The sequence below is a fragment of the Nilaparvata lugens genome, chromosome 11 (genome assembly GCF_014356525.2).
Source record: "Nilaparvata lugens isolate BPH chromosome 11, ASM1435652v1, whole genome shotgun sequence".
NCBI lineage: Eukaryota > Metazoa > Arthropoda > Insecta > Hemiptera > Delphacidae > Nilaparvata > Nilaparvata lugens.
This window is the reverse complement of record NC_052514.1, coordinates 12,596,020-12,620,779: the sequence shown is the minus strand read 5'-3', so window position 1 is coordinate 12,620,779 and position 24,760 is coordinate 12,596,020. Positions and strand designations below refer to the sequence as shown.

The 24,760-nt window shown below is 34.0% G+C and overlaps 1 protein-coding gene and 1 non-coding gene across 2 annotated transcripts in view; one reads left to right on the top strand and one right to left on the bottom strand.

Annotated features, from left to right (window-relative positions):
• The window catches only part of LOC111058177 (protein sprint), a 154,506-nt gene that overhangs the window by 108,901 nt on the left and 20,845 nt on the right, over window positions 1-24,760 (bottom strand). Inside the window, exon 2 of the mRNA XM_039438198.1 lies at window positions 3,411-3,606. Coding sequence (XP_039294132.1) covers window positions 3,411-3,580 — 170 coding nt within the window. The 5' untranslated portion in view covers window positions 3,581-3,606. The remainder of the gene's footprint in view (window positions 1-3,410; window positions 3,607-24,760) is intronic.
• Window positions 12,250-12,320, top strand: Trnag-gcc. Its single transcript has one exon. It is a non-coding gene; the product is annotated as a tRNA-Gly (tRNA).

Sequence of the window (24,760 nt, the reverse complement as noted above, 5' to 3'; positions counted from 1 at the left end):
AAGAGAAGAAGAAGAAGAAGATGAAGAAGAAGAAGAAGAGAAGAAGAAGAAGAAGAAGAAGAAGAAGAAGAAGAAGAAGAATAAGAAAAGAAGAAGAAGAAGACGTGGAAGAAGAAGAAGAAACAACTCACCTGACCACGCCTTTCGTTCACATGGAAGGTGAAACCAGTTCTGTACCAACTATACTATACACTGCACACTGTATCCTATTTTTATTTATAGCTGGACCGCTCCCATAAACGCCCGCTACGAATTTATACATATATCTATCACCATATTCAATAGCTATAAAAAACAGTTATATGCAGCAAGCCCGATCCACATGCAGCCTGATCTAGTGGACCGGAAATCTCGTGTTGACTCATTCGCCGACCTACAGCCACCATGTGACTACATGTGAATCATACTGGGAGAATGTATGGTTTTGATTGGTACAAGATTCAATTAAGAGTTTACATGAGGTGAAGGTGTGAAAGGTACTGTATATCAGACCAGGTTTACATTGGATCATGTGTGTTTTGAACCGTGTTAGGTTTTGGTCAATGTACCTAGAATACTGTATTCTGTTGTATACAACAACCAGAAACACTATGGATTGGAGGCGAGCTAGTGGAGAAGGTCTGCAAATATAAATACTTGGGAACTATTGTCACTGACAACAATGACTACTCCGAAGAAATAAAATCAAGAATTGGACAGGCTAGAGCTACTTTTAATAAAATGAGGAGCTTACTGAGTAGTACTGATCTTAGCCTGCATCTCAAATTAAGAATGCTTAAAGGCTACGTATTTCCAGTTCTATTATATGGAATGGAAGCCTGGACTCTTAAAAAGAACGACACCGACCGGCTAGAAGCATTTGAGATGTGGGCTTATAGAAGAATTCTCAGAATAAGCTGGACTGACAGAACAACCACAAGGAAGTATTAAGAAGAATGGGAAAGGACAGAGAAATCATGATCACCATCAAAATCAGGAAACTGCAATACCTGGGTCATGTAATGAGAGGAGAGAGATATACACTTTTGCAAAACATCATACAAGGAAAGATACAAGGCAAAAGAAGTATAGGAAGAAGACGGATCTCCTGGTTAAATAACTTGAGACAGTGGTACAACAGTAGTTCCATTGATCTTTTCAGGGCGGTTGCCTCAAAAATCAAAATTGCCATGTTGATAGCCAACCTTCTTAAAGGAGACGGCACATAAAGAAGAAGAGATACCTTGGTTTTGGTGAAGTAATGTTTAGTCACGTCCAAGTAGATAAAAAGTTATGAGTCTTTTGAACGACTGCTATGACTCAGTCAGAGATTAATGGTTAGCGGAATAGAGCAGGTAAAAGTAAGCTTACATAGGATAATTTCTTGTAAATTAGTTTTCAAAAGCAAGCTTGCATGATATGATTTTTTGTAAATAGTTTTAATCTCATTCATTTATTCAGTTAAATACGAATCACAAAATCGATTACCAGAGAAAAATAGGCTTTCGGGGATGGAAATACGAATCAGTTTATCACAGGGAAAATTCCAGTTGAAAATCACATTTAACACTTCAACATTTCAACCGTAATACGTCAACATTTTGTTCAAACTAATATGTGAGGGACCAGGGACACCAAAGTCTTAAGATGAATCTGAAGAATACCTCACTAATTAATTGACCGAGCGAAGTGAGGTCTAAGATTCATGTCGACGGTTTGGCATTTCTCTTAATGTTTAAATGTTTATATGTTGCGCATTTACGGCGAAACGCGGTAATAGATTTTCATGAAATTTGATAGGTATGTTCCTTTTTTAATTACGCGTCGATGTATATATAAGGTATTTGGAAATTTTGCATTTCAAGGATAATATAAAAGGAAAAAGGAGCCTCCTTCATACGCCAATATTAAAATCAGACAATAGAATTATACATCATAAATCAGCTGACAAGTGATTACCGAATGTGTGGAGAAGCCAGTCTATTGCTGTATTTCCATAAGGTCTATAGTTTCAATCAGGTACTTGTGGATGAGAATACTGCATGAGGTCTACTGTTCACAGAACTACTAGTATACAGATTTTTCAAATTCGACATGATAACCAAGTATGGAGTCTACATACTCTGAAGTCTGTAGGATCTGAAGGATACCTCACTAATTCCAATACACAGATTTTTTTTAAACATTATCTTGATAAACCAAGTATGAAGTCTTGAGACACACAGTTGAAGAATATTGATGCAAGATACAAACAAGCAAGAACAAACTGCAAATCTACAGACAATATAGACGAAAATGAGATCAATATTGAGTGCAACATTCATACAGAACTACACAACTCAGAAAATACAACCTCTCGGTGGACTTAGACATAGAGAAACAATAGCATAAGTAGATATCCCATGGTATAGGGAATTTATGTCGCAACTTTGGCTGTTATCTCAAGCCAATCACTGTCGATTATTGTCGATTTTTACTGTTCTGTTGGGGTGAGAGTGTATGATCGGCACAATTTGAGAGACTACCAGCGTCACACAGCTGCATAGGAAAGAACTACGTGAACTATCGGCTTGAGATAACAGTAAAAGTTGCGACATAAACGCCCTATACCATGGGATATCTACTTACGCTATTGTTTCTCTATGACTTAGATTTGAAGAGAATAGATACAGAACAAAAATATACAGGTTTTATACAGGTATAGAACTGATACAAGACAACATTCGCGTGCAATACAAATATATACAAAACAACTGATCCAAGACAAAAAAAGAAGAAAAATAATGAGGAAAGAGTGACAGTCAAACAAACAAGCTTTTGGTGCAATATAGACATACAAAACTATACAAGACAATGAAATTGAAGACGAAATGGGTCCAGATTTGGTGCAATGGACATTCGAAAACAAAACTTATACAAGACAAGATAAATTAAACGATTAAAGAAGTTTATCTATGATACAAAAGACAGACAATACTAATGCAAGACAAAAATATGAAGACGAAACGGTTCAAGCTTTAGGTGCAACAGACTCGGGCCTGGTTTCTGAGACATTTATTGAATCTAATGGACCATTAAACCTATAGATTCAATATAGATGTAATACTTATTGAATCTAATCGACCATCAAACCTATAGATTCAATATAGATGTAACACTTATTGAATCTAATCGGCCATAGATTCAATATAGATGTAACACTTATTGAATCTAATCGGCCATAGATTCAATATAGATGTTATACTTATTGAATCTAATCGACCATTAAACCTATAGATTCAATATAGATTTAATGTTACATAAGATTTGATACTAATGGATCATTTAACCTTTATTTTCAATAAAGATTTAATGTTTTATTAGATTTGATAAGTGTCTAAGAAACCAGGCCATACATAGCAAGACCAGGACCAAGACGAGAAGCAACTGACCGTTTTTTAGCTGCGGCAGCAAAAATTTCGGCATAGCGACGACTGCACGTGTGACTGGTGGCAACAATCGGCGAGGTTAGGACATGGCGGCCATTGTTGTTGTTGTTGATGTTGTTGATGACGTCAACGTCGCTGACAGAGACAGAAACTAGTTTTGGCGGTGGTGCCATCTGCACCTTCTAGCTCCGTCTCACTCCTGCACAAGCAATAGCACAATTCCTAGATAAACTCGAAAATAACCTAAATTCTCTTGGGATATCATGGACTCTTGATTCAAAATTTGAGATTTTCGTGGATTTTTGAAGAATCTTAACATTATACTTGTTTTGTGAAATTGTGGCTGAAGTGGTATTACTCCGTAATTTATAGATAAACTCGAAATTGTCTAAATTTCCTTAGAATATCAAGGATCCTACTGATGATTTTTGATTCATAATCCAAGATTTTTGCACTTTTCTAATAGAATAGTCTATATTCTTTAAAAATGGAATGTACTGATCATTCTTGAATCCGAATTTAATATTTTTGTAACTTTTTGTTCTTAAGATTGCAGTTGTTTTGTGAGATTATGGCAGAAGTTGTTTTTCTCCGTAATGAATAGGTAAACTGGAAAGTAGCGTAAATTCTCTTAATATCAAGTATCCCACTGATAAAGAAGATTTAATCTTCTCCGATTAAATTCAAGATTTTCGCACTTTTCTAATCGAATAGCCTATATTCTTTGAAAACATCATGGAGTGTAGGCTACTGATGATTCTTGAATCTGAACTCAAGATTTTTGCAATTTTCTTATCTTGACATTGTAGTTGTTTTGTGAGATTGTGGCAGAAGTGGTATTTCTCCGTAATGAATAGATGAACTAAAAAATAGCCTAAATTCTCTTAAAATACTATGGTTTCCACTGATGATTCTCGATACATAATTCAAGATCTTTGCAATTTTCCAATCTAAGCATTATAGTTGTTTTGTAACCGATGTGGTATCTCTCCACAATGGATACAAAAAAAAAACGTTGACAAAGAAAAGAATAGAATAAATGTTATTCCTTCAAAAGTATATTAGGCCTACTTAATTGGGAACGTAGAATATGAATTAAATGAAGATCCAAACTAAAGAAGGAAAAAACTACAAAGCATATAAAAAGGAGAGGAGTATCTTCAATTCTTCAACATTTTTTCAAACCATCAATAGCATTACAATATCAATAGGATTCCTGATGGATTACATCAATCCTGTGAGAGGATTCGAAGAGTGCGTTTTATACTATTTCTGTACCTATATGTAGAGATTAATTTGAAAATAGATAAAATTTGAAAGAATCAATCAAAAATTTTATTCGCAATTAAAAACAATTGAGGGTCCAGCCAAACCCGATGGTTTTTCGGCGGGTGCCCAGTTACAAAAAAACAACATGCTACAATATTTAAATAAACTTGGACAAAATAAATATGACACTTTAAGAATTCTTCAAGAATATTGATATTTGGTCTTTAAGGAAAACTGAGGAGAAATGAACATTTTTTCTGAAGGCAATTTTGGTTTTTGCAGCTTGTAGAATCGCACTGTCAACTGAGTCAATAAACGCAAGAAAATATTCGTCTATGAACTCAATAGACTCAAGAAAGCAATCGAAAAGTGGACATAGAAACAACAATTCAGTCAATTTGGAGCAGTGAGACTTATCACTTACATGGAGCTCATAAGCTGTCAGCATTGGATGCATGGAAAGCATTGAAGATATTAATAAGGAAATGCTGACGGTACAAAGTGAATCTCTCCACAGCAACAACGCAGTGACATAGTAAACAGTTGAAATAAATATGGAGCAAGTCATTCAGAATTCAAGGCTATGTAGTTGTTCAAGTAATTGAAGTCAATCAGTCGCGAAGTTACTGGAGAAATTGAGACGAAATAGAAAGAGAAATATTGAAAAAAGAGGAGTAATGAGAGAAAGGTGTAGACATTTGAGAAAATGAGATTTGGAACACAGGAAGCAGATGAAAAAGAAAGCGGAAGAAGATGGTATGAAGAAAAAATTGAAAGGAATGAGAAAAATACAAGAATAAATGACACTGTTGAAGAAGAAGAAGAAGAAGAAGAAGAAGAAGAAGAAGAAGAAGAAGAAGAAGAAGAAGAAGAAGAAAATAAAAGAAGAAGAAGAAAAAGAAGAAGAAGAAGATGAAGAAATAAAAAATAGGGCTGATGGAGAAACGTGGAAGAGAAAAAAGAGAAGATGAAGCAGGAGAAGGAAAGACGAGATTACTAGAAGAGACGAGGGAATTGTGGAAGAGGAAAAGGATAGAGCAGGAGAAAAATGATAAATTCAAGAAGAAGGGAAGTTAAGACTAGGCTGGATAAGGCGGGAAAAGAGAAGAGGAGAAGGAAAAGAAGAAGGGATCATTTGAGGAGAAGAAGGAAGAAGTTTGATTGAAGAAGGCAAGAAATAGAGTTATTCGGATAGTGAGAGAAAGAAAGAGATAAAACGAAAATTGAAGAAGAAACGAGGAGAAACAAAAGAAGCAGCACAAGAAAAAGAGAAAGGCGGAAAAGGGGTGAAGAAGAAAATAAAATAATTAATGCACAATCACAGCAAACAATAAAACAAGAGAACAGGTGTACAACCGTACTGCACTTCACTTGTCACAAATTAATCTAATTGGAACATTGAACACAATTCAGCTGGCATGATTATAGAGACAGCAAAGATTCTCAAGATATCGTGACCCACTAACTACACTCAAGGACATCTCGGTCACCAAACGGTATTCCATAATTTTACAATAATTATGATCATTCATAACTTCTTGCAGACCTATAACCGGGATAAATTATGTACCCGAATAATTCATGTTCATTTGAAACTAATTGTACAATTAGGATAATTAATGATTATCTAATAATTGATGATAATATTTGTTGTACCCAAAAGTCCCTCTTCCCGCAATAATGTATTGCTCTCACATATTAATTTATTGCACAATTGATATCCAAAAATCTGGTGTGGCGCACTCACACAACTTTCCTTGCCGTTATGAAAATTGATCACCTGACGATAGTGTTCCCGCGCATCTCAAGTCTACTACTATCCAAAGATCTGAGCCAGCTGGTGACAGGACAATAACGCTATAGACACACGAGCTCTGCTATCTCTTCATAATGAATGATTTAATAGAATCAACAGTTGTCAACAGTTTGCAATTGAAATAATCACATTTTCTCGAATTTCGAGCTTATTTTCAAATTTAGGTAAAAATGTTACCGAACTTCAATTGTAGAGATTTTCATGCTTAATCTTTCCCACTTGAAATTTTTTGTTCGAATTGTATTTGAAGCCTGATAATTGGGAATCTAAAATCAAACTTTGCCTAGATGGGGCGGAGCTCCTGAAATTTTTACAGATATGGAACTTATGGCAGTTGATAGAACTTATCAATGACTAATTGAGGTATGAATTTGATCAAAATCGTTGGAGCCATTTTCGAGAAAATCGCGAAAAACCCTGTTTTTGACAACATTTTCGCCATTTCAGCCGCCATCTCTAATTTAATTTGATCGAAATTGTTCGTGTCAGATCCTTATATCGTAAGGACCTTAAGTTCCAAATTTCAAGTCATTCCGTTAATTGGGAGATGAGATATCGTGTATACAGACGCACATACACTCATACACACACACACACACACACACACACACACACACCACACACATACAGACCAATACCCAAAAACCACTTTTTTGGACTCAGGGGACCTTGAAACGTATAGAAATTTACAAATTGGGGTTCCTTAATTTTTTCGGAAAGCAATACTTTCCTTACCTATGGTAATAGGGCAAGGAAAGTAAAAATTGAAAACATATTGGTAATGTCAAATCATGGTAATGCTTCAATATTATGGTCATTAAAAGGTAACTTACAAATTTACAATAATTGATGTTCATTTGAAACTAATTGCGCAATCACAGTAATTACTGTATCCAAAACTCTATTACAACACTGTCATGCTCACTAACGAAAAAACGTTCTTAATAGTTGGTAGACGGTTGGTTAGTTCGTGATTAATCGTCGGTTAGCGAAAAATGATTATCAATTATAATAGTTAACATTTCCTACTTCACTTGAGGCTCCCTAAAAAGGAAACTGGTTCTATTTGGTCGTGATGAGACGAGTTTTTAGTATATAATGGAGTCATGGTGAGGAGTAGGTATAATGCAAGGTGAGTAAAAATGAATTTGAATACTAGTAAATTGAGGGAAGAGATCGGGAAATAATGCGATTCAAGTTGATCAATATTGTGTCATTGAGATAGATATACTGTATTACTTTCCTTGCCCTATTATCATAGGTGTGTGTGTGTGTGTGTGTGTGTGTGTGTGTGTGTTGTGTGTGTGTGTGGTGTGTGTGTGTGTGTGTGTGTGTGTGTGTTGTGTGTGTGTGTGTGTGTGTGTGTGTGTGTGTGTGTGTGTGTGTGTGTGTGTATGAGTGTATGTGCTTCTGTGTACACGATATCTCATCTTCCAATTAACGGATTGACTTGAAATTTGGAACGTAAGGTCCTTACAATATAAGGATCCGACACGAACAATTTCGATCAAATGCGATTCAAGATGGCGGCTAAAATGGCGAAAATGTAGTCAAAAACAGGGTATTTCGCGATTTTCTCGAAAACGGCTGCAACGATTTTGAGAAAATGTATACCTAAAATAGTCATTGATAAGCTCTATCAACTTCCACAAGTCCCATATCTGTAAAAATTTCAGGAGCTCCGCTCCATCTATGCAAAGTTTGATTTTAGATTCCCAATTATCAGGCTTCAGATACAATGTGAACAGAAAATTTCAAGTGGAAAAGATTGAGTATGGAAATCTCTACAATTAATGTTCAATAACATTTTCACCTAAAATTGAAAATAAGCTCGAAATTCAATAAAATGTTATTATTTCAATTGCAAAGTGTGGGCAACAGTTGATTCTATGAAATCATTCACTATGAAGAGATAGCAGACATCGTTTGTCTCCAGCGTTATTGTCCTGACACGAGCTGGTTCAGATCTTTGAATTAGTGGACTTCAGATGCGCGGGAACACTAGCGTCAGGTAATCAATTTTCGTAACGGCAAGGAAAGTGTTGTGTGAGTGCGCCACACCAGATTTTTTTTAATTGATCTCACAAGTTGTCAGATTGCACTTGTATTAAATCAGCGTTGCCATTATGAATATCATAATGTTCATTGGAGTGCCTTGAAAAAATACTACAGTACTTGAGAATGTATCCAGTGGGTACTTCAGTGTTCAACAATTTACAGACAACGTATGTTTTATTATGACATGTGCTGCGTTAAAGTGTTGTAAGAGAGTTTACTGAAACTATAATACATCTGTAATTATATTGAACACATACAAGCATTCGCCTCCAACTTCCATAAAATTGTTTGGTGTCAACAAAAGTTATACAGTCACTCTTGATCGCTCTAGATGTTCTTGTAGAAGAATGTTCTCGCGTTTATGCGCAGGTACTGAAACGATACACTCCAGAATATTCAATCTGACTGTTTGATGTCGATCAATTAGTTGATCCATATTGACAATATTACCGGTTGATTGACAAGTTGAAAGCCTGCCAGCTAATCCAAGTGCGGGAAAATCCTCAAATTAAAATTCTCGATACGATTTCCAAAAACCAGTGGGCTGGCGCTTACACTGATCATAAGTAGTTTATTTCAGTAGGAACTCATCATTTACATCGTTGGGAAATACAAAGGAGTAGTGAATAAAAAAATAAAAGAATAAAAAAATAAAAGAATGAATGTTTCCCCCCCTGTAGTCATCCCTGTCACCACCATTTAACGTGCCTTCCTTCTCTCTTAAATTTATCATTCAATAACACCCAATTTTGTTTAATTATCATTTTAGAATAGGAGTAGAAAACTATTGAGTTCAATTAATTACATTACACTCTTGATAATTTATTGTTTATACGTCGGCGTCCATTCAAAAAATTAAGAAAAAAGTTCTTCTAGCGTGTCAAAAAATGAAGAAAAAAGTTCCAGCTATTTCAAACTTCTCAACAACACCACAATCCATTCTCAAGGGAGAATTACGAAAAAAGAAGAAGAATGGAGAGGGGAACAATATGGGAAATAGGAGAATGAGAATGTAAGTAGGGGAGGAAGGGGTCAAGGAGGAAAAGGAGAATGAGGAGAGGAGGAAAAGGAGGATTAGCGAGAGGAGGAGAAGAAGGAAATTATGGAGCAAAAAAGAGAGATGCAACAGAGAAAGGAATCTTAAAAGATAATGCTCTTCTTCACACAAAATTCCTTGGGTAATGATCCGGATGTGAATAATTTTATAGCCGGCCTGTGAATAGCGAAAATTTCTTTTCAAGGACTTTTCATCGCGGAGAATATAACTGAGGAGAAAGAAAGAGAAAGGTGCCTACTAGTGATGAATTCCCAGAGAGTGTAAAGAGGTGATTTACAATTATTGAATTGGGAATTTTGTTAATTCTGTAAACAATGTCCAAATCTTTTTGTGTAGTTAAGAAGTTGATATTATGGTAATTATTCTTATATTATTATTTATTCAGTAGACTATTAATGATTATCAATAAATATTATTCATAGTAGATTAATATTAATTTGTTATGTTTTTTTATGAATCCTTTTCATGGTAATATGATTTATTATAAATCACCTATACAACAATTCTACAATTCTATTTATAATAAGAAACAATTTCTATTGATTTGGACATTTTAAATGAAAAACACTAAGAAATTGTCAAAAAACCACAGATACTTAAAAAGACTGGTTTCGGTTCTTACATTATTGTCAATCTCTGATAAACTCTTGTTTATCAGAGAAATAGGCAATTCCTTTGCCTATTGTTCTAGGAATTTAACGGCAATAAAATCATATTTATTTATTTATTTTAAACTATGTTTAAAATGTAACAATGTAAACTATTGTTTATCAGAGATTGACAATGGTATAATAACCGAAACCGGTCTTTCTAAGTATAAATAAATCTGTGGTTCTTTGACAATTTCTTAGTCTTTTTCATTTAAAATGTCCAAATCAATAGAAATTGTTTCTTATTATAAATAGAATTGTTGTATAGGTGATTTTATAATAAATCATATTACCATGAAAAGGATTCATAACAAATAAATATTAATCTGCAACAAATATTATTTATTGATAATCATTAATAGTCTACTGAATTGAATTGATGTTTTTGAATATCATGACCCTTACAAATATTGTTAAAATGATAAATTATCAATCCTGAACTAAATCTACATTTTCATGATTCTCATTAATGAAATTAATAATTCAATTCAAACAATTAGGAGCAGTAGAATAGATTACAGCCGTTGTGCACCAATCAATAATATCAAATTATCTATTTGAAAAATCAATATTGATCATATAAAAGTACAGTAGTTGAGTACCCTTACTTGAATATTGATGAGACACATCTTTGTACATTAACAATGAAAAAAGATAGCAGACAAATGTTGTGAAATAATTCTACACAGGACATCCTACACTGTACATTAACAATTCACGTATAATAGGGAAGATTCAGTACTGAATTAATAGCCCACAAATAGCTAATAGCATACATAACTAAAACGCAAATAAATAACAAAGAGAAGAGCTATTAATCAGCATCCATCCCACTGTGACATTGTGAAATTTATTGTTGTCTCACTGCCGTTATCATTATTATTAATGATAACCCTTATCACTTATTAGAGCCTCTAAACTAGACTGAGACATTTACTATTAACCACACTCATAGAAAAAGATATTGAGGAAAGAACATTGAGCTACTACCAGCTAATCTGGTATGATATGAATATGACTAATGCTAATTTCAAACAACTCTACTATTATGACTCAAAGTTTTATAAAATCATTCATTGAGCACATCATATATAAATGCATTCAATTCATTAATAGTTTTTGAATTACATATTATACATTGAACTCTGCTTCAAAGATCACACGGTTAGTTTGCTAGATAAAGAGGTAAGGTGGATAATTTACAGATACGGTACTATGTAATCCTACATACTAGTTGAAAATATACATGCTGTATACACTATTCTAGTAACTCAGTTAATTCTTATTGACCGAGCGAAGTGAGTTCTAAGATTCTAAGGTTTGGCATTTCTCTTAATGTTTAAATGTTTATATGTTGCGCATTTACAGCGAAACGCGGTAATAGATTTTCATGAAATTTGACAGGTATGTTCATTTTTTATTTTTAATTGCGCGTCGACGTATATACAAGGTTTTTGGAAATTTTGCATTTCGAGGATAATATAAAACGAAAAAGGAGCCTCCTTCATACGCCAATATTGGAGTAAAAATCAGACTATAGAATTATTCATCATAAATCAGCTGACAAGTGATTACACAGATGTGTGGAGAAGCCAGTCTATTGCTGTATTTCCATAAGGTCTATAGTTTCAATCAGGTACTTGTGGATGAGAATACTGCGTGAGGTCTACTGTTCACAGAACTACTAGTTATGACAGTTCAAAGATGAAACTTATCAAATGGAACTTGATCGCTATCTATTAGGGCCATCATCTACGCTAAACCATGATTACTTGTTGATATGACATAAATTCATTCTAATGTGTAACATTCCGGGTTTACACGATCACTCATATCTCTCTCTCTCTCCATTTAAATTGAGCTACTACATATCCTGCATAATATGAGCCCAAGATCCTGAAAATATTAAAACATCTTCAACAATATTATTTTCACTGACTTTTAGCTGTATCACTTGTTTCAAATTGCAGTAACCCTTCCTTCCACTATCAAGCATCGATGGTTCAGTGGTAGAATGCTCGCCTGCCACGCGGGCGGCCCGGGTTCGATTCCCGGTCGATGCAAGAATTTTTTACAATAATATACATTGATAATTTTTTTTCAACGTTATTACACTATGAACATAGCATTATCCTCTGCTGATAACAATAATTTATTAAATTAATTTTTCTCAAGGTTCCCTATATGTTCGGTTAATATATCCCTATTCGGTTCTATATCCCTATATGTTCGGTTACAAATAATATTATCCTCTGCTGATAATAAAATATATTAAAATTCAATATTTATGAAATTAATTTCAATTATTTAACACTGCCATATTACCATAATTATAGTATTTACAGTAATAATAAGTTAAAATATTGTAGCCCTTAATATTTTCATTAAAAAAATAATTATTTCCATTCACGTGCGAGTATCAGAGAATTTACCTTAATCACCAGCTAACCAATGTTAGACCAGCGATTCAGTCGTCATGACAATAGCCAATTAGAGTTGAGTAACAGGAAATTCTGCCTACCATAAGCTAACCAATAAAAGAGCAGCGGTCCCATCGTCATGAAAATAACAATAAGTTCCGACTTGAGCAGTCCAAGCATTATTATAGTATTGAAACTCAAGTACCAGGTAGTTAAAACATAAATGAATAAATAAATCTAAAATATAAATTAATCTACACTTATGGTAGCAGTATTGTTAGAGAAATTGATAACATATGAAGAAATAATAGACTTACTCGTAGTCTGGTTATACATAGTCATAGAATATCTCACCTGTAACAAATTAAACATAAAATTAGATAAAAATGAATAGTAAAGAAAAGGTTAAGAATAAATTACTTTGATTTCAATCATAGTTATTATGTATTATTACTATGATAATAATAATTCAAGGTTTTTTTTAAATTAGTGTTTAAAATAAAAAGACAAACAATTTGTAGTGAAAAACATTTTGATTCTCTCCAACCACAATAAAAAAATACGATTGTAATTTGAAACTCCTGATATTCACAGTAATGTAATCAATATTACTACTACAATAATACTTTAAATATTCATAGTGATGCTACTGAATTACTCATAGCTTGATAGGATAGTTAAATAGGTCCTGAGTTCAAATTTTGGCTGACCAAGGACATTTGTATCTAATAAGGAAATAGCACACTATTTATGAACAATATTGCTTATGAATGAACAAACATCATGTACCGAATGCTCCAGTATCCAACCTGAATTCAACTAGAACACCAAATTCAAGACGATTTTTATTATTAAATAAAAACACACATAAATATGATGTCAAATTCTCATTTATATCACAATACGTTTATATTGTTGTTTATACGTTTATATCACAATACTCTTATATCACAATAAAACACAGTTTTATTTGGTACAGTACCATGGTTTCTTGACCGCACAGGTCACATTTTCAAGCTGACTGAGTCAGCTGTGACCTGTGAGTGACCTGTGAGGTCACTAAACCATGGTCCTGTACCAAATAAAACTGTGTAGAATTTGACAACATATGTGTGTTTTTATTTAATTATGGAACGGTTTTACAATATCAAACGATTTTTATTCAAAATAATAAAGTTGAGTGAAATAAAATAGTGTATCCAGTAATCAGTAGTGTATTACAAATTGTATTCGCCACACAAAGGTGTGAGAAGCTTCCATAGACAACTATAAATAAATATCAAAACAATAGTAATAAGTGCAATGAAAGCAATTAATAATTTGAAATGCATTCATTGTTCAGTAGTGGGAACATAATAACACCAGACATTGCATGAATAAATATTCAGATATTGTAATCAACACCATACTAATCTCATCGTACACTTGGGATAAAAAAAGTCAATGACTCCGTACTATATTACACGTGCAGTAGGATAATCATTATTCACTAAACGTGAATGAAATCTAATTAGACGTAGTACCGAATTTTCATTGTGTTTTACTTATCAATTCATCTGGCGCATAACTGCAAGAGTTGTTGGAAGAAAATAGTATAATTTGGACTTACAATCAAAAAGTATAGAATGCACTACTGTATACATTCTGTTACTATAACCATTTTACATTAAAAACACTTTACTTATATGGACTACTTTTGTACAAATTAATAAAAACAATATAAAAACTTGTAGTACTCTTTATTATTAAAAGCTTTAAAATATTTTAACGACTAGTTTCGACCATAGGTAATTTTCAAGTTAAAACATTTTAAAGTTTTTAATAATAAAGGGTACTACAAGTTTTTATATTGTTTTTATTAATTTCTATTTTACATTCCTGCTTACAATTACAGATCTAGTTGTACGTATTGTAGTTCATCATACAGTATTAGTACCTATTTAAAAATAGATTATTGATTACAAAATGTATGATACAAAATAAACAATGAAACGGGAGTTGCGAGAACGTTTGGATTGGAGGGCTCGGGGAATGTGCCAGATTTCAAACTGCCTTGGACACAATTAGATGAGCATTACCTGAAAGGTTCCGTATAATCTTGTTTTTAATTAAAGGAAAGGTTAGGAAGGTTCTGTTTTGGCTTTAAAATGGCAATATGTTGAATTATTCGAAATGATTTCATGATTTAAATAATAAACACAAACAACGAAAAATTGAAATATCAGACAAAATGAATGACACCCAACGAAACTTTGATATTTTTACTTTCCTTGCCCTATTGCCATAGGTAAGGAAAGTATTGCTTTCCAAAAAAATTAAGGTACCCTAATTTCAAGTTTTCTATACGTTTCAAGGTCCCCTGAGTCCAAAAACATGATTTTTGGGTGTTGGTCTGTGTGTGTATGTGTGTATGTATGTATGTGTGTATGTCTGTGAACACGATTACTCCATTCCTAATTAACCGATTGGCTTGAAATTTTAAACTTAAGGTCCTTATACCATGAGGATCCGAAAATAAGAAATTTAATAAAATTAAATTCAAGTTGGCGGAAAAAATGGTGGATAATTACTAAAAAACCATTTTTTTCACGTTTTTCTCGAAAACGGCTCTAACGATTGTTTCAAATTTATACCATGGATAGCTATTTATAAGCCCTAACTTTTGACATGAGTCTCATTTATGGAAAAATTGCAGAGGCTCCGTAATATTCTTGAGAAAAATGGGGAATAATAATTATTACTAAAAAACCATGTTTTTCAAGGTTTTCTTGAAAACGGCTCTAACGATTTTTTCAAATTCATACCCTGTATAGTTAATTATCAGCTCTATCAACTGACATGAGTCTCCTTCCTGGGAAACTAATGGGGGGTCCACCCCATCTTTGAGAAATGGACTTTGTAACATCCCTCTCGTGCTTGAGGTAGGTAGGAAGAGCAGTTTATAAAAAGAACACATAATCGAGATATTTCATCTGTAGAACAGCTGTATTGACATCTTTTAAAAATCATCTAATTTCACAATTTACACAAAGGAAAAAGTATTCTGAAAACAATAATTGTATATATACACATAAACAGTAGTCTGATCGTAGTTTCAAATATGTTGCCGCCAATCGTCATTATGTTATTCCCCTAAATTATTCTCGTTCAAGAATGACGTTTACAGTTCAATGAGCAAGGAAAGTTGTGTGAGTGTACCAGATTTTTCAAAATACGCTTGAAACTCTGTGTTCCGAGTATGCATTCCTTTACTTCACTGTGAATTCAATACATGTTTGATGAATTATCATGATACCTCGAACAAAGTACATGAATTGCTTCATAAACTTAGGCAAGTGCTCACAAACTACAAACATGATGCTGGCACAGGAATGCTAGTGGCACATGGGACATGGCACATGTAAACCAACACATAATACAGCATGTTAGGCTAGCCTATAGCCTAGTTAGATTCCCTTCAAACAGTCAGCATTACCTGTATACAAGATCAATGCTTCTAATTCATCCAATGCTGGTAGTATAAAGTGAATTTCACTACTAGCCTTCATTACAAGCCTAGCCTGTTAGTGGTGTGCTTGGAACAAACATTTTGGCAGGCCCTTGTATAGGAGAAGAGGCCATAAATACAGACTTTGTATGTTTGGAATCGGTTTTGGCTCCTGTTTTGCTCGTTTCCTCTTTCACTGTAGGTTTCTCCTCTCTTCCTCTTCGTTGTGATTTCCTCTCACTTTGGTAGTTTCTTCTTGTTCCTCATGTCCCTCTTCTCAGTTTATCATCGGTTTATTCTACGTATTTTTGTTATTATCTATTGCACGTCTTCTTCCCCTTTTGTGTCTCTCTTACTCATTTTCCTCTTTCCATGTTCGATTCCTTTGTTCTCTTACAAAGGTTACATCTTATCTCACCTCTTCTCCTCCTTCTCCCTCTCATTTACTTTCCCATAAACACTAATTTTTCCCTTGTCTTACTTTTCCAAACTCTCTACTAAACTATTTCTCTTAATTTCATCATCCTACTTATCCGTTCTCTACAGAGAGTATAGAATGTAAAATTCTGTAACTAGTTCTCTCATCTGAATTGCTATTTCTATCTCATCTTCTCTCACTCATCAATAATATTTTTCTTTTTCTCGTTCATGCATTTACTTTCCTCTACTAGTTTCAACTACTTGTTCTTTTTCCTTCCTCCGATACCTTTACCAAGGGTTCCAACTCATTCTTCTCACTATTGTTCTCTTTGCACTCTGCTTCCTACTTTTCTTTCTCATCCTTATTCTCTCCTCTTCTTTTTATTTTTACCATTTCTTCTCCATCTTCCCTTCTTTCTTGCTTATCCACATACTCTCCTCTACTTTCAATTCCTTGTTCTTTTTCCTTCCTCCAATATTTTCACCAAGGTTTCCTAAACATTTTTCTTCTCACTATTGTCTTCTTTGCACTCTACTTCCCACTTTTCTTTCCCTTCCTCATTCTCTTCTCTTCTTTCTATAATTTCTCCCTCCCTCCCCATCTTTATCGTTATCTATAGTTATTATATTACAAATTGCTTTTTCATATCATATACAGTTCAATAATTATTTTCTTAGTCTATATTATGTAAATTCATCTATAATTTTGCTGTATTGTAAGCTATTGTATATAAGTGTATAAGCCAGTATATATTGTAATCTACATAAATAAAGTACTAAATCAAATCAAATCAATCAAATCATCATTTTCCTTTCTGATCTTTTTCTCTAACTTCCATTCTCCAACATCTTCTCCTTCCCGTTTCACCTTCTTCGTTATCTCTTTCACCTCACTCCTCCTTCCTCTCTTTCTCACACCCGGATTGCGTATGCAGTGCATGATTGCTGGGTTTGGCTCGTGTTCTGCCAAATCTCCTCTCTCCTTCTACTCTGCATCAAACCCTCTCACTTCTGTTTATATGCGTAATTAATTGTGGCGTCCTTGGCCAGTAGCCAGGATCCCCCTATTCACTTCTCCTCCTCATCCTCCTACTTATTCTCCTTCACATTCTTCCTCTCTCGCTATTCTTCTTCTCTTCCTTCTTCTCAACCTCCTCATTTATCCTCTGTTTCTTATTCTTCTTCTCTGATTCCTCCTCCTCCTTCTACTTCTCATTCTTCTTTTATTTCTTATTCCTCTTGTCTTCCTTCTTCTTCTGTACCTTCTCCTCCTTCTTCTTTTCTTTCTTATTCCTCTTCTATTCCTTCTTCTTCTGCTCATTCTTCCTCTCTTCTTTATTTTTGTTTCTCTCCCCCTCTCCCTCCTGCTTCTTTTCTAGCTCCTCCTACTCCTTCTTTTCATTCTTCTTCTCTTTCTTCATCTTCTTCTCTACCTCCTCCTCCCTCTTCTTCTTCTCCTCATCATCCTTCTTCTTCTTTTCCTCATTCTTTTCTACCTCCTCCTCCTTCTTTTCTTTGTTATTTTTCTTCTTCTTCTTCTTCTTCATCTCATTCATCCTCTCTTTCTTATTTTTCTCCTCTTCCTTCTTCTTCTTCTTCTTCTTCTCTTCCTCCTCCTTCTCATTCCAACTCCCATTCTTATTCTCTTCTTATTATTATTCGTCCTCTCTTTCTCATTTTTCTCCTCTTCTTCTATCGTCCCAGACGTGTGTAAGTGAAGGGCGACCTGCTATAGTGTCCTCCACACAGTCAGCATTGATTCAATAGTGCACTTTGATATTATCCTATAAAGAATACTGCCAATTTGAACTGAATCTGACAAAGACATTCTTCTGTGGCAAACCCTCAAATATAGCTTGGCTGGTTCCCGCGCTTTTTTCACTATTCATTCGCGTTGCTGAGTCATCACTTTGCTTTGATGCCACTTGCAGCCAACAAAGTGTCCGAAATTTGTGTCTTTCCTCTTTTTCTTTTTCACACATTTCCAAGTTACTTCTCACGTCTTCTGTCTTTTTCACAGCTGGTCGCACGTATATTGTTGTCCTTCTCCATGGAGTTTGAAACAGTAGGGCCCGGTTTATATGAATTAAATCTTATTGACCATTAAACCTATAGATTTGGGCCCGGTTTTTATTATAACTTTTTTCTATTTACCAGTTTCTCATCGAATTTCTCTCTTATCATTTCTCTATCTTCTCATTTAGATTTTAAGCATCTTCCATAATGCCAATTAATTCTTCAATATCATTTTCCCAGCTTATCTGTTCATCTAGCTCATTGCTTAATAGATTCTTCATTATGATTTTTCAATAATTTCATAACGTTTTTAGTTTCAACTACTTAAAATACAGACAAAAACACTAGTTTCACCGTTTATCTCAATAATAGAAAACTATTAACAATTCTTTCGAAGCAAATACTAAACTGCTTCAAGTTTCCACTTTCTAGCCTTTCCTTTTTCCTTATTAATTCTGCTCTATTTTTCTATCTTTCAAATCAATTTTGTCGACATTTCAACCTCATTTCGACAACTTTCAAATGAGAACCCCACAATTTTTCACAGATCTAAAACTTGAACAATATTCAAAGAAAATCAAAGTGACGATAACTGTCGGTGTTCAACTATTATGATCTACTCCTGTTAACTATTTTCTTGTTGTCTTGCTATTTGTATTTTCTTATATAGTATTTTGTTAATCCCAAAAACTTATATCGTCTTAGTAAAAGTAAACTCGTATGGCTTTTGTTGGTAGGGAGTCCCTTGCGGGAAAGTCCCACCACCTGAATATAATATAATTTAAGCCGTCAATGGGCCTTACGACTGTCATACTTCATCCGGGACCGACAGTTTAACGTGTCGTGTCCATCCGATAACACGGGATTTATCGTCTTGATATTATTCCATGTAATATTTTTCTTTTGAAAATCTAATATTTACAGAAGTGGTGTGTACCGTTGTAATTTGAATGGATAAATAAATATTCTGAATCGTATTTTCAATTGATTAATTTTCTTTATGTTGTCATTCATCACAATAACTCAACAATTCATCAAGGCAAAAAAAAAATACTAAAAATCATTGAAATTACTACAAATATTACAATTTACTACAACTATTATATAGAATGAGCTTTCGTTATCAATAAACATTATCCTAAAAAATGCATTCCAAAAACAAATTCCAACAGACATTCCAGAAACACTACTACTGTTGCCTGTAGCAACAGACCCCAAACAGAAGACACTCTGATATCAGACAATACTTTGTAGGCCTACAACTTCGACCAAACAAACGGTAACCACCGCGACACGATTCCGTCTCTCACCCTCTCTCTCACTCTCTCTCTCTCTTATTTTGGTAGAGAGTTAGTGGGGAGGATATTTTTAATATTCTTTCCGAAGAATGGACATTGGTATGTCCAAAGCTCCGCCAATTTAAGTAGATGCATAACAATTTAATTATTATCTATAGTTATTATATTATTACAAATTGCTTTTTCATATCATATACAGTTCAATAATTATTTTCTTAGTCTATATTATGTAAATTCATCTATAATTTTGCTGTATTGTAAGCTATTGTATATAAGTCTATAAGCCAGTATATATTGTAATCTACATAAATAAAGTACTCAATCAATCAATCTCTCTCTCTCTCTCTCTCAATCACTCTCTCTCTCTCTCTCTCTCTCTCTCTCTCTCTTTCGCTCTCTCTCAATCACTCACTCCCTCTCTATATCTCTCTTAATTGCAAACTATAAAGGCCTACTCACGCACTCACACGCACCGAAGTTTCGATTTTGAGTTGGGATTTCCCCTCTCAAACATATACTACATGAAAACATAGATATACGAGTATATGATATAGCTCGCACAATACTAAAGCTTGAATTTGATTCAAAAATTCCCGTTCACATAAACGTATCTATACATAGATATAAAATATATACTACATGACTATACTACCAAAGCTAGACGCGTGCTTGCCTAGGGCTTCACAACAGAGAAAATCTATATGTATACTGCATGGTTGAACAATTTGGAATATACACTATAGATATTAGGGGAACTTCGCTGATAGGTCTTCGCTAACAGAGCACGCGACAATGGGGGAGGAAGGTAATGAGGTAGAAAGAGAGGGAAAATGAAAATTAAAGGAGGGAGAGTGAGTGCGAGAGAGAGGAATGATCTCAAATTTAAGAGAGAGAAGGGAGCCAAGTAGGCCTATAGGAGAGGTTGTGTGTGTGAGAGAGAGAGGTTTACAAAATAATAAAAATTAAAGGAAGGAGAGTGAGTGCGAGATAGAGAGAAATGATCCCAAATTTAAGAGAGAGAAGGGAGCCAAGTAGGCCTATAGGAGAGGTTGTGTGTGTGTGTGTGTGAGAGAGAAGTTTACAAAATATTATAGAGAAATGAGTGAGAAAGAGGGAGTGAATGAGTCATTGAGAGAACGACTGAGAGAGAGTGAGTGACCGAATCATTGAGAGAACGACAGAAATAGAGTGAGAGAGTGATTGAGAGATGGAGTGATGATAGAGTGGGAGAGTAGCACCCGTATAAAAGAATATTAAGCATAGCGAATCAAAAGGGGAAATCAACTTGGTACGGTTTGGAGCTATTGTAGTAGCACATGTGCTTTGAATATGGAGTTTTGAACATAGCTCTTTGTGTGCTTAACCTACTAAAAATTCTATAAACTTTGTTATCAACTGTTTGAATGGAATATCTGGAAATAAACGTATTATGTAACATTGTACAGTATTTTTGTTTTTACAGTAGTCCCATTCAGAATATCAACTAATTTCTATAAGGCATTATAGGAATGATGCAGTCAATGAAGCAGACTAGTTTGTAACATGCAGAATTACAAGAATACATTTTCAGATTAAGTGCTCAAAATGTATCATGATTATTTGAAAAAAGATTAATGATTCATTGAAAGAATCGAATCAATATAATACAAATCTCTGTTAATCCCTTAAACAGGTTAACGGATTAACAGAGTTAATTAATCCGTTAATCTGTTACTTTAAATCCGGATATCAACGTATTTTGTGAAAATTTTAAATAAACTAGCCTACTGGTTAAGTTCCAGAAAATCCAGAAAATTTGAGAATAAGTCACTATAAAAAATAGTCAATTATTGGGTGGCTTCCCTAAACCTAGAGGAGCAGGAAGGTATTTTAGTATCACCTTACTCTTTTCGATAATTGAAACTTTTTTGGCTAATAATATTGTACCTTGCCTAAACATTGAAATTGACTAACGAATGTGTGCGCTTGTAATGAATTATCTCACTCCTTGTTCAAAAATGCAAGTTTTAATGATTATTGTATCTTTTTTAACGATTCTATTTTGTTCGTCGATCTCACTGTGCTTCCCACTTCTTTCTTGATTTGGTTTATTTTATTTGCTTAATAAAATGATACCTCTCTCCAGATTAAGTTTTGTTTTATTTGTTACTCTAGTCTATTCTCTTTTAACAACAATTTTTTTTTAAATGTATTTAGTCATATTTTTCATAGCTATGAATAGTTTTATTTAAGATTATGTATATTGATGCTAGTAGACAACTCGCTCCTCTTTCACAGGCATGTGCCCATAAGAGGAGCCTCCAATGAAATGTATTTTTATTTCTTACATGCAAATATAATTTATTGTATTGTATCTTTTTTGGAGAATAAAGAATTTCAATTTCAATTTCAGTTATATCAGTACAAGATTTATTGGTAGATTTTGAATCTGGTTTGATAATTTGAAGTAAAGAATTTTCATTCATTCACAAGCACTATACTAAAATAAAATCGTAGACCACTGGGAAACTAAGAAAGAATACTAGTAAGATTTTTCTAAGAAAATTATTATTTTTTAGCTATTAGAATACAGTACCGTGTTAGTACTGGTACTATAATATATGTATTGTATAGGGGCACATTCAAATATTGTTGCAATTGTTTGTATCTATAGATATAGCGTTGGCAGGTGTTGGGGCACATGCTACGCCAGCTGACGTTTCGCAAGAATATACGAGGGTCATCTAATTAATGGAGTTTTAAAACCTGTCGGCTGTCTACTAACCCGCTTCGCAAAGGGGTGGAAACAACACGTGATAGATGACTGGAGATTGTCGTTTTGTTGTTGGGCTGAAGACTAATAGTTACAAACATACAAATATGAAATGTTTCTTATAGGCTAATTTAAATATTTAAATTAACAGCCGATGCAAAGTGCCGTCTTCGTGACAACTATCGTGAAATAACACAACTTTTAACGAAATCTCATGATTTTTGTAACATATTTTGTTTCACGGGTAGTTTCATAGTATTACTATGAGAACAGAATTGAATCAAATGGTATCCAATAAAATCGTCATCTTGATTGATTGAATCAACACTTTCTCAATTCTGGCTGTTACTAATCGATGGACATGCTAGTTTCTCCTATTGTTTTATTTCAATTTATTTTTTCAAAATACAAGAATACAATTTTAATAAGAGCAGTATACATATTATATTATGGAATTCCTCTAGCTTTTAGCTCGCTGTTTCTCATTGGTTAACTGGTGATTGGTTAAAATCTCACCTACTCAAATCCTATTGGCTGTTGCTATGATAACGAATTATCTCTCTCTCATTGCCTATCTTGTGATTGGTTGAATCCTTTCTCACACAACATCATACGGCGACAGCTATGATAAGGAATTTGTCACTCTTTCATTGGTTAGCTTGTGATTAGTTGAATTCTCTCTTGTTCAACTTCTATTGGATGTTAAATTTGTAGAGCTAGTATACGCACAAGCCTTTCTCCAATTAGACTTATAATTATTGATCTCGATAAAATGGATTGGCGAAATAAGTCGGGACTCATTTCAAATATTAGCACAACTCAAATTTAACCACACATCCAATTGATTTTAAGCCAACTGTTGTCGGATTGAGAACACAAATTTAATGAAACAAACTCATCATCAACTGTTGCAGTGGTAAATTAAAAGTTGCCAAAACAGCTGTTCTACAAATAAAATAGCGACATGTGTTCTTTTGAATAAACTGCTCTACCTACCTACCTCACGCACAAGAAGGAGGTTACAAAGTAAATTTCTTAAGGATGGGGTGGACCCCCTGTTAATTTCTCAGGGAGGAGACTCACGCCAGTTAATAGAGCTGATATATAACTATACAGGGTATGAATTTGAAAAAAATCGGTCAAGTCATTTTTGAGAAAATCGTGAAAATTACGGAGCTCGTGCAATTTTCCCAGAAATGAGACTCATGTCAGTTGATAGGGCTTATAAATAGCTATCTAGGATATAAATTTGAAGGAAATCGTTAGAGCCGTTTTCGAGAAAACCGTGAAAACCATGGTTTTTTAGCCATTATCCGCCATTTTGAATTGAATTTTATTGAATTTCTTATTGTCGGATTCTCATGTACCTAAGTACCCTAAGTTTAAAATTTCAAGTCAATCGGTAGATTAGGAATGGAGTTATCGTGTTCACAGACATACACACACACACACACACACACACACACGCACACACACACACACACACACACACACACACACACACACACACACAGACCAACACCCAAAAATCATGTTATTGGACTCAGGGGACCTTGAAACGTATAGAGAACTTGAAATTAGGGTACCTTAATTTTTTTTGGAAAGCAATACTTTCCTTACCTATGGTAATAGGGCAAGGAAAGTAAAAATACAAGAATACAATTTTAATAAGAGCAGTATACATATTATATTTTGAAATTCCTCTAGCTTTTAGCTCGCTGCTTCTCATTGGTTAACTGGAGATTGGTTAAAATATCACCTACTCAAATCCTATTGGCTGTTGCTATGATAACGAATTATCTATCTCTCATTGGCTATCTTGTGATTGGTTGAATCCTTTCTCACACAACATCATACGGCGACAGCTATGATAAGGAATTTGTCACTCTTTCATTGGTTAGTCTGTGATTTGTTGATTCTCCAACTCAACTTCTATTGGTTGTTTAATTTGTAGAGCTAGTATACGCACAAGCCTTTCTCCAATTAGACTTATAATTATTGATCTCGATAAAATGGATTGGCGAAATAAGCCGGGACTCATTTCAAATATTAGCACAACTCAAATTTAACCACACAATAAATGATTCAAAGCCAAATATTAATTGACGGA